The sequence below is a fragment of the Magallana gigas genome, chromosome 6 (genome assembly GCF_963853765.1).
Source record: "Magallana gigas chromosome 6, xbMagGiga1.1, whole genome shotgun sequence".
NCBI lineage: Eukaryota > Metazoa > Mollusca > Bivalvia > Ostreida > Ostreidae > Magallana > Magallana gigas.
Window position 1 is genome coordinate 28,717,893 of NC_088858.1, and position 12,447 is coordinate 28,730,339.

At 32.2% G+C, this 12,447-nt stretch overlaps 1 protein-coding gene across 1 annotated transcript in view; it reads right to left on the reverse strand.

Annotated features, from left to right (window-relative positions):
* Window positions 1-8,359, reverse strand: part of LOC105318520 (uncharacterized) — a 31,873-nt gene extending 23,514 nt beyond the window's left edge. The window contains exons 1-3 of the mRNA XM_034469113.2: window positions 8,219-8,359; window positions 7,580-7,720; window positions 6,753-6,849 (exon numbers count right to left, since the gene is read on the reverse strand). Coding sequence (XP_034325004.2) covers window positions 6,753-6,849; window positions 7,580-7,663 — 181 coding nt within the window. The 5' untranslated portion in view covers window positions 7,664-7,720; window positions 8,219-8,359. The remainder of the gene's footprint in view (window positions 1-6,752; window positions 6,850-7,579; window positions 7,721-8,218) is intronic.
* Window positions 8,360-12,447: the final 4,088 nt, after the last annotated feature.

The window sequence follows — 12,447 nt, forward strand, 5'->3', positions numbered from 1 at the left end:
TACAGATATTTTTATGTTGAGACCCTTTTGTAACTAGATGATTTCAGAGCTATTTCACATATTGAGCAATGCTATTCTGATAAAGATCTTAAACAACTGTTCATATAAACAAGAGGCCAATAGGCCTTAACGGTAACCTAAGTAGCATTACTAGCATTAACCCATACACAAACTTGTCGAGGAGTCTCATATATGCATTTAATTAAGTTTCATTCTGGAGTAGAAAAATTATAAATTTGTAATGATGACCACCTCCCTACCGGAAATTTTTCAAAAAGGACTATGAAACCTATAATTTTAGCAAAAAAAAACTTAAAAGATGACTTTAATAGAGATCATGACCCGATATTAATAAGGTGCTAGACTCTGATAGAAAATAATTTTCCCATATTTGTTAACTTTCAGGATAGGTTTCATGTGTACATGTTTTCATAGATAAACTAAAACAAGGTTGCTAGTATATACATATGTTATCTAAAACAATCTCCCATCCACCATCCCAGGGGCAGACAGAAACTCTCCCTGTGGGCATTTAAAAAAACATAAAAACAATTTTAAAAGCCATCATGAGTTACTCACTTCCCCTTTTCCAGCTTTTGTATGTTCAACCTTCTCTGACAACTAATCACCATCTGGTATTTATACCAAAATCATTTTACATGTATCAGTGATTTTAGTTAGCCAATTATTACTTTACTATTAACAAGTCTATTTGTTTATTTAAAAAGTTCAATACTGTTTTTGTTTCATATGATAAAAATACTTGCATAACTCTTTTGATCATACAACTTCTTTATAATTACTATACATTATATTCAATGATTAATTACTAAATATGAACAAGCAAAGGAAGATAACTCCATTATGAAGAAGCAAGAGAAGATAACTCCATTAACTGACCCACCCTCCTTTGAACTATTTCTAAATGCTTTCACTTTGATAGACAGCTCCATTCTTACTCTTTTCTATATTTGTGAATTTACTCATTTCTTTCATTGAATTTCCTGAGCAGACTGAAATAATAAGACAAATATATACCCCCCTCCCAGCTATAACCCTTGCCTTACATGTAGGTGACATGAAATATTACTAAAGATGACAGCTCATTGTTTTTTTCTTAAATATGCAGTCAGTTTTTATTCTGTGTCAGTAGACTTTTCTAAACATTATATATAACAACACTAAATTACCATTTTGGCCAGACACTGCATTAACAACCTCTACCCTATACACTACATGAGTGTTTTGGCCCTGCCCTAGATTCAAATCCCTACATTGGGAGACATTTGAATTGAAATTGTTAACGCACGACAGACGATGCACGAGAATGATCAAATTTACTTCCTATGTAAATATTCGACCACCATCCCCCCCCCTTCCCCCCACCCATTATATTTTCATCCTTTTTTATCTGATTTTTAAAGATTTTTTTCTATATATATATCACACTACCTGAGAATGCTTCCAATCAAGTAACAGATTTACGACTTAATTAAGAAGGTACTTCTATTTACATTCATAGGTAAAAACTTGACCCCCCCCCTGTGATGGCCCTACCCTACCCCTGGGGATCATGGTTTGAACAAACTTAAATCTACAGCACCTGAAGATGCTTCCAAATAAGTTATAGCTTTTCTGGCCAATTGATTTTTGAGAAGAAGATTTTTAAAGATTTTTTTCTCTATATATTTTTGTGTAAAAATTTGACCCCCAACTGTAGCCCCACCATACCCTAAGGGATCCTGATTTGAATTAACTTGAATTTACACTACATGAGGATGCTTCCACACAAGCTACAGCTTTTCTAGCCGATAGGTTTTGGAGAGGATGATTTTTTAAAGATATCAACAAATTTTTAATAATTCTTAATTATTTCCCTTAAAAAGGGGCATAGCCCTTAATTTAAGCAAACTGGAACCCATTTCACCTAAGGATGCTTTGGTTGAAATCAGCCCAGTGGTTCTTGAGATGAAGTTGAAAATGTAAAAAGTTTACAGACAGACAGACAGACAAACAGACGCCAGACAAAAAGTGATCAGAAAAGTTCCCTTGAGTTTTCAGCTCTGGTGAGCTGAAAAATTACATCTTCTTTATTTTATGCATCATTAATTGTGTGAAATCAGCTAATACTTTTTTATAAGTCCACTAAGTTATCAATATTTCTGATATGTGGCCCATTCCATCATTCGATCATTTACGGTGGTCAGTCAATTTTAGAGAGGTCAGGATGAAACATTTCAAATGTAATGCATTTTTGATTATAATAAGGTCATTAATACATTTTTTCAGTCAGCAATAGCGTATATGCACTACACTTGATGTTAATGTCAAATGGCTCATGTCGTACTTCTTGCCTTATACAGGGTATAGATATGTATATATAGATATATGTCACTATTTAGAATATCGGTATGCTACATTTATCAAAAAATGTAATAAATAAATGATATAATCATTAATATTCATTAATGATATGAAATATTTAAATTATGTAAGGACAGAAATCAAACTGCATCCAAACATTCTGAAAAGGTCATTGTGATAGTTGTTACAATTTTATGGACCCATTTTTTGTTCTGGTGATCATTTGATTTTGATAAATTTAAATTCAATTTAATTGTATGCACCGTTTTTACTTATAATAACTTGGCCAAAATACAAATTGAGTTTAAACTAAATTGTTAATGTGTCTTCTGAATTATTCCCTGGACTATCATAGATCATGTGGGTGTCGGAGTTAGAACCATTTTAACAAGAGCTTGGACTTTGGGTAGTTGGTGTCAAACAGCATTGTGACGTAGGCCTGTCTATTTCATTGCTAGCTACTCTTTGAAATCAACAAGATTTGTCTGGCTTTTGAGCTAAAACTACGCAATCCGTGTATATTTCACATGAAACCAGCATCATTTTCAACTTGTTTTGATGCAAGAATTAGATAGTTACGTCCTACTGAAAGTATTAGGCCTTGTTAAATTGGTTCTAGGTTTATAATTTAATTCATAATAAGCATGTGCGAGGAACAACATATTCAGAGGGCTTATTTGAATAATAATATACAGTCAAACCTCGTTATCTCGAACTAGGTGGGACAGGTTAAAAACTTTGAGATATCCATGTATTCGAGATACCAAGGGTAAATTACTAAAAGTTTAAGTGTTTGGGACCTAAAAATCACTTCGATATATCCACTGTATTCGAGATACTGGTGTTCGAGATGTCGATGTTCAACTGTAAATATTTTTGCAAATATTTCATAAATCATTATGTTTCAGATTAGATTGCAAATGATAAAAAACAAGATAATTTACAGAGAAACGCAGGATATTTTCTGCTTATGGTACGTGACAGAATTTGGGTATTCAGTGATACAAACTTTGGTTGTTTATTAAATCACAAATAACATAAAAAGTAAAGTAAACAGAGTTGTGTATTGTGCATTTCCTCACATTCTCCAGAATGTTAATATTCATTCTACTAGTTCTACTGTCAAAACTTTCTGATTTAGTTTTAATTAAATTGTGTGGTTTGCTTAATATAGTTACTGGTAAACAAAATTAAAATGACATTAAATGACATTGTACAGTTGCTGAAAATAATTTACACATAAACAATAAGAAATCATTCTTTGATTAGTTTGAATATTTAATTTATGAGGTGATAATTATATGTCAGATCACGATCAAATCTATCACAAAACCCTACTGGTTCTTAAATTTACCCCAACCAAAATTATAAACTTTTAATACTCAAAGAACAACTATTAATTTCTTGAACATACAAAAATATAGATACATGTATTGAATTCATTATAAATTTTGTATATATACTCAACTGGCAATTTAAAAAGTTGAAAGAAATTAATAAAAAAATAATCTACCTCATAACCAGCTGTAAATGTAGTGATCCTTTATCAACAAGGATTATTATGATGCAGTGTATCAATGTTGAATATGGGATCTTTCAGATCTTTATAAACAAGGATTATTATGATGCAATGTATCAATGTTGAATATGGGATCTTTCAGATCTTTATAAACAAGGATTATTATGATGCAATATATCAATGTTGAATATGGGATCTTTCAGATCAGATCCAGCATTATGATTTCTAACAGTGTAGTTTTTTTTATCCCACGATTACACACGCGTTATGGCAAATACATGTAACCTCCGCGTTGATGTTCAAAATAACAACCAACTTACATTACATCTTCAACAGAGCTTATAAAAATAATAACTAATGTAAATAAAACTCGTCATCTCTTTAAAATGCGGCCATATTTGTCCAGAAATTAGGACTAGGCTAATGAAGTCTTCTGTAGGCCATATCTTTTTATCATATAACCTAATTGATTTTAAAATCAACAGAGTCTCAAACATAACTCTTTGAATAGGGCTTACAATAACAAAAATTTGCAATAAGTAGTACATCATCAAAGACGCTTACTCAATGTTGAGATTCCCTGTGACGATTGAATTTTCACTTTCGTTTTATGATCAAGTAATTTGGGTACGGGACATTTCGTTCCGAAACGTTTCGACTCTCTCTCTCTCTCTCTCTCTCTCTCTCTCTCTCTCTCTCTCTCTCTCTCTCTCTCTCTCTCTCTCTCTCTCTCTCTCTCTCTCGTATTTTCCTTACAACAGTATATCCATATAATATTATAGCCAATCTTTTCATGCTCTGCAAAAATAAAGACTTTTAAAACTATAGATCAAAGTTTCCTTTTCTAAAATTTCTAAGGTACACTCACATGCCAAGAGTATTTTTTTTCTTTTTCCTTAATTGAAAAAAAACTTGTTTTAAAACGGTTTTCTGTTGGATTTGGGGTCATATTTTGAAGAAATTTGTATTGATTAAAGGAGATTCGGTTTACACTTTTTGACACAAATTGAAACAGTTTTTTGACGACTCATTTGTAAAATTTGATATTTCAAAAACAACACATATTTTTTAAGAGCTCTACTATACATGTATATCTATTGCAATATGCAAGCCGAAAAACCTTCTTTTGGATTGTGAATATCAAACCTCAGGAACTGGAGGTTGGAAAAATATCTAAATTTGACGCAAAAAGGTTAGAGAAATTCTTAATTTGTCTATCCATGTCTTTTAAAAATCGGATTATGGCTTACTTTTTCACGATTCTTTGAAAAATGTTGGTTTTCAATGAAATATATAGTGAAAAGAAAAAATTGACAAACATTTGGCATTTGAGAGAGAGAGAGAGAGAGAGAGAGAGAGAGAGAGAGAGAGAGAGAGAGAGAGAGAGAGATATTTCCTTGTTTAACTCTAATAAGCTAAAGGTTTTTGTTTCTGGGTTTTTTTCTATGGACCCGTTTTTTCTCAAGTTTACGAAGTACCATTAAGTATCCTATATATCCATAAAGGCTAACAAATATTTTATTTCTGGCAGTATATCTGAAAACAGACTACTTAGCTTACATGTACATGTAATTAACTTCTTTTGTTCTCAACCTGCACCCCCTTCTCACTTAGCCAATACAAATATACCTGTATTTTACCTGTATTATTTCAAAATGTTGGCCAAGTGGGAAGACACCATCCATATACATATAATTTTGAATTTTCGAAAAGAGAAGAAGATGGTGGGGGATAAGATAGCGCAAATGCCCATGTAATTTCAAATTTATTTTTTCCCCCAATTAAATCTATTTGATAATTTTATTGTACGAGTTTGCAAAAATACAATTTCTAACTACATGTACATAATATATTCAATCTTTAATATTTTAACAAAAGAAAAGATAAACAAATATTGCTTTATGTTTTAGTGGTATCGAACCCACGACATAAAAAGCCTTTAGATATATAAGGTGACCCTGCCTGGTTCTCAAACCACAGAGCCATTTCAATCACAACAACGTGCATTATATCTAAATGCTATAAATATGCGACTTAGGCCACGATTATGGACGTATTATTTTTCTAAAATGTTCAATTGTTTGGAAAAAATGACAATTTAAATGTATAATGGGTGATCTCTCCATTTTTTTGCTGATTTAAATCAGTATGATTTCCATTAGACCTTATTTAGACTATGAGAAAAATATGGCGCACAGGCCCACTCTATAAAAGAAAAGGATTGAAGTTCTAAAAAATGGCACTGTTTGGAGGTTTTAATTCATATCCGCCAGTTTGAATTAACACATTCTAAGTATTGAACATATTCAAGGGTTATAAATCGATGATATATTAAATATATATTGTTTTGAATGATCTTTTGAAAATTTATCAGATTAATTGATATTTTAATTTTTCAGTATCTTTTCCGTCCTTGTATAGGCATTTAACACGCCTTATCCACCCATCTTTCTTACTCTGTGTTTTGTAAATCAATGTATTTTAAAAATAATCACCTTTTAAATGTCGAATGTAAATATTACTCAATGATATTTACAATCACTAAATATATCGAGAAAAGGAATACGTGTACAGTCATCTGTAGGCCTACTCGCGATTATTTGTATCTACACATTGTTCATAGTCACGTGTATTCTGTAATAAAAGTTCACTCTATATAATGTGACTATATGGGGTAGACTTTATAGGTGAAAACAAGTGCCTGTGATTGTAGCTCTTTTTGTTGCGTCTTTTAATTGCTTGGTTCATCATATAGGCTAGGTGTTTTTGCAAACAACAACTCCAGGTGTATAATACGTAATTTCATTCGATGCCATTCTTGTTACTTGTCAGTCGTCGAGATTCAAGATTTTTAAAAAGAGACTCTTACCTGCGGACATCGGGGACATCATATCTATGATTTGACAAGGTAACTCTTCCAGAGCGATGTTTTCTGTTGTTCGCCAGCTGTCTGCCAACATTTGATTCTATAGAAAAAAATAAATATAGATTTCCTTCGTCAGGCTCTGATATATATCACACGAACTCTGGAAAATCTTTCGGTTAAAATCGATCATGGCAATGTGTATTTAAAAATATGAACCCAGTAGCTTTTGCATAATTTGAAACCATAAGGTGTTTTTTTTAAATAAACATCGATTTCCATCATTATGCATTTTATTTTTTCTGGCCTTTTTTTATTACATGTAATAAGAAAGAAAAGAAATCTAACTTACACTCTTATTTTGATCAATGAAATACATGTAGGTGAAGTGAATGTTGGACTTTATAGCTCATACAAGTTTTTTTTTAAATTAGATCCAACATCTTGAATGTGCTGATACTTTGAATTTGGAGTTTATTATTCTGCATGGAGTATAATGAAAGACGATCTCGCTAACAGTGACAGTACACGCAGCATCTGGGTAGGAGTAGACACTGCAATCTGCAACACTAATTACACTCCACACCGACAACTTTCTGTTTCAAGATGTATAACAAATCAATATTGTTAATGACATTTGCCGGTAACTATGACAAAACTCAAGGACTGTTAATGTAAAAGCCATTCTCATTCAATTATTTGGTTAAACACCTCATGTATTTGGGATAGGATGTAAGTGTTATTTTTATATCTATATTCATATATGTGTGATATAATAACAATATGAAAGATCTACATTGTAGTTTATGATTGGTCTGGTAAATCAAACGCACCTCTTTATCTGCCTTGTTATTTGCTCCCAACGTCCCCGTTGTCTCGGCATTTTCTCTCAAATCAATTCCCCCCTTTACCCCCATGTCAGACTCTTCATGCACACGCAGGATGGAGACCAAAAGGTAGCGTCCAATGTTATCCTGAAATACTACTCACAGTCATTTATGTAAATGATATGATATGTAAACCATTTTGATTAAAACCTATTCCCTAATAGCACGTAGTATATATTTATTAGCGGATATAATTGTTTCGCGTTTAACTTCCTATAAAATATGCCAAAAATTATAGCATACAGTTTTTAACAGCAATGTGAGAATTTAGCGATAAAAAAAATTGAATATTTTAACCAAATCAACGAAAATTAAACCCGTACAAGAAATTGTTATTAAATTTTAAAAGATTTTAACTCTAAAGAATTGAATGAAATGAACCCTCTAACATATAAACTCTTCCCCCAAAAAGATACCCCTTCATACTGTCAAATAATAATTATTTGTACTGATATGTTTGTAACAATAATTGGCCTATTTTCTCATCAAATAGTTGCGTAAATCAAAACTTAAAGAAAGAAATAAAAATGAGAGAGAGAGAGAGAGAGAGAGAGAGAGAGAGAGAGAGAGAGAGAGATGTTTTACCTGAAGAGCCGGGATGAAACTATTGAGTACTTATTTCCTTTGCGATCTGTCTGCTGCCATGCATCGACAGTAAACAGTAATAAATGCCAATGAGCGACACGTGAGTTTCACACACGAGACCTCGTTCCCAACGTGAACAATCTACATACGTACTGCCTTGTCACAGTCCGCGCTGTGCTGTCTGTCTAAAGAAGGTATGAACTATCATTTAAATATATAATGAGGGTATAAAATATAATATTGTTTGGCACATTTTGCCTAATGGTCTAAATATATGTTACTCACCAAAGTCCTGATTGAACAAAAATGTATTTGGCGCACGTGTTTATACAGACAATGGTTTGTGGTTTTTACAATAAAAAATTGAAAACATATATCACGAAAGAGTAAATTAATACTTATATCTCTGGCATAAAAATATGAGACCAAAGGCTATAGAAACTTAGTTCAATATGAATTTTAACAAAGGAAACTATACTCTCCAGGTCAAGTCACAGTTAAATACGCAACAAACTGGAACGTACGTGGTGCTTATGTTTTTGAAAGTGTTGGGGTGGGGTGGGGGGGGGGGGGGTCATCCACTGTATATTGTCAGGTAAAAAAAATTAAATTCATCAAAAATACACTTATGCTAATCTTGAAAATCCCAGTCTGTGGGAGTGGGGGGTTGGTTATTATCCAAAGCCAATTTCGTTATTTTCACTCCAATATTGATATGTTCCCAAAAAGTGGTGGGGCGGGGGCAACTTCATCTTATTCAATATTCTATATATATTATATGTATTTAAGAAAAATGTTTGCTGCGAAAAAACAGGTTTTTTGGTCGTAGCTTCAAAATGTTCTATTTGTAACAGAATGGGAGCCATTAATGATGAGACGAGGCCGTTTTAAGGTTGTCCATCCATAACTAAGCCGAAATTAACAATTTTGACTGATCTACATTAAATATGTATTTTAATGTTATTATTTGGCTGACATAGACCAATCTTGGGAGTATATTTGTAGTCAATCAAATGAACTTTTTGAACTTAAAACTTTTTTAAAGAGTTTAGGAAAATTTTTAACAAATCATTTTCGGAAAATATGTATGGTAAATTATGAATTATTTTAGCATATTTGAAAAAAGGGAAAGCTTTTACAACTTTTTACCACGAGAAATGTGAGCAAATTACTTGTACTAGAAATGTATATTTAAAAATGCATTTTTCCCACAGACATCAATGTTAGCTTTAACATATGATACATTTCTTAATATTCAATTTTTTTTTTTAATTTCAAAGGTGAATCTTTCTTATTTACTACACCCCTTAAAATCACACCAAGATTTAGGTGATCAAACTTTAAATCTATTAGATATGAAACATGATAGTTATGGATGGACTACCTTAAATTATCAACAATGTTCAAAATTCATTACAATCTTAAAGACATAACTCCTAACATTCGAAACGCATTTCCCATTACAATACAAGAAATTCATTATGATGTATTCTTTTCCCAGATGTAGATTAGAAGTTTTTACCAAGTCATTTTTATGAGTTGATTTTAATCAACTCTCCTATGCTTTAATCAGGCAAACCGGAAGTGAAACAGTGTTTGGACCTAAGCACAAATCAACACCGCTGACAAAATTTAGTTCTAATCGATAAAATCGAACTATTCCTACGCCAGAGTTCAATATAGTCTCGTACAACCAGACGCTCGGCTGTCTCCGCAAATCTCCGACCAGCAGAGAGTCTCTCTTGCTTGTCGGAGATAAACGGATACAGTTCAATTTTGCTTGGATCCATACAATTACTCATAACTATTTCGATTACTGATACGTAGTTTGATGGAATAATTCTTTGAATATTATGCAACATGATCATATTGGGTTTTCACGAAATTCCTGTGGGAGAATTCATATAATAAAAAAAATGTGCGTTATTCAAATACATGTAGGAAACTACTTGCCATGCAAAATAACATATCGTTGATTTTAAAATAAGTAATAATCGATAAAATCAACCCCCGACAGTTCTTCAGTACTTTGATTTATGCTGTTCGTAAGTGGAATGGTCTGAGTATTCATACAAGGGAAGCTACCTCATTAGCTACTTTTAAGGAAAAAATTATAGAGCAACATTACAAAGCCTTCAAAGTATTTTAAATTTGGTATTAGATTATTCATACAAAACTAAGGCACAATCGTATTCTGAATTCTGATCTTTATCGATGCAATATCCATAGCAAATCCATTGTGTTCATGTGGAAACTTGGAATATGTGCATCACTTGTTGTCTGTGTGAAAAAAATATTCATTAGTAAGACAATTCCTTATGTATATTCAACATTGAACTTCTTGAATATAATTGATGTACTAATTACACGAAATGTGTTCTTGGGTTGATAAATCTTTATCTGTTGATGAAAATGTAATAAGCTGAAACTTAACGAATTTTTACACAGGAATATATAGAGTAAATCTTTAAAAATCTTCTTCTCGGAAACTTATCTACCAGAATAGCTGAAAATTATGTGAAAGTATTCTTCAGGTAATGTTAATTTTAAGTTATGAAAATCATGACCCCCAGGGGGTAGGGTTGGGCCACAATGGGGGTCGAATGTTTACATAGGATTATATAGAGTAAATCTTTAAAAATCTTCTTCTCAGAAATTTATTAGACATGAAAGATGAAGTTATGTAGAAGCATCCTCAGGTAGTGTAGATTTAAAATTGTGAAAATCATGACCCCTGGGGGTAGGGTGGGGCCACAATGGGGGGGGGGGGTTAATTTTTGCATAGGAATATATAAAGTAAATTTTTTAAAATCTTCTTTTCAGAAACTAATCAGCCAGGAAAGCTGAAACTTGTGTGGAAGCATTATCAGGTAGTGTGGATTCAAGTCTTTTCCCCCTCCAAATCATGATCCACAGGGTAGGATGAGGTCACAACGTGGGGGGGGGGGGGGAACAATTTATTTAAAGAGAAAAATCTTTGAAAAATCTTTTTCTAAAAACCATTTGCCTAGAAAAGCTGTAACTTTACTGAAAGAAACCTCAGATAATGTAAATTCAAATTCTTTCAAATCAAAATCTTGAGGAGTAGGGTTGGGCCAAATTTGGGATCCAATTTTACAAAGGAAAATATGTTAATTATTCACAAAAAAACTGAAATGTTTTAATATATGGTTTTACTTATATGCAAGCATTTTGACGGATTCTTTAAAATTGTTTATACTTTGCCCCTGGGGGATTGTTGGACCTCACAATGGGTTCAGAGTTTGATGTAGGGTTATATCCCACATATAAGCAATTGTTTAAGGATCTTGTTAAGAACTGCGATGCTCAATTACTTATTTTATAATGGTGTCTGTAGCAACTGATTTGTCATAAATTCGGAAACTCTGTGTAAAACAGTAGTTGATATTCCAAACCGTGATAAGTTCAAGCAAAGTGCAATGGATCTAAGTGTAAATAGAGTACATGTTCAGTGTTAATGAAGAGAACTGTTTATATAGGGTGTACTCATACTCAGACTGAATTAAACAAGATAATTTTAAAAACCCAGAATATTAGATACGTGTGACTTAATCTTTCTATTCTGTTCATGTGTCAATTTAAGTGAAAAAAAACACAACTTAGTGGATTCGATCCAGCGACCACAATATCAAAAAGATCTCCGCGTTACCACTCGGCCACGCATCCAACATTTTCAACAGATGCGTTTTCAATATACATCTATATGGCTATAAACATTATTGTATTAGAAAAGACACTAATTGAAATATTTGTCTATTTTCAGTACGAAGACCAAGTTAAACCAAAACTAATTCAATGTAAACGTGTACTACAATACCTGTTGAACATAATTTTATTCGGATGCCTTTAGTTTAGAGTGGTTCAAATAGTCAAATATCCAATTGTTTATCGTATTCTAACTATTTTCGTATATATCCCTAACAAAACCTGAATATTTTAAAGATGTCGTGTAAGATAATTAAGACTCTTAGAGCATGGTGATTGTGTAATTTGCGTTTCTTTGAATATATCTAAACTAAATATTGTATAATATTGAAAATATCTATGTTTGCAAAAGGCTATATTTGAGGCCAAATCGTATATTAAGTGCGCTATACCTCTTTCAAATGTGTGTGTTTGAAAAGACATGCACACTTGTAAAAGTGTGTCATTGATCGGTTTAAGTTCAATAAAATGCAATTTAATATTCATTGTCAGTATCTGCTGTG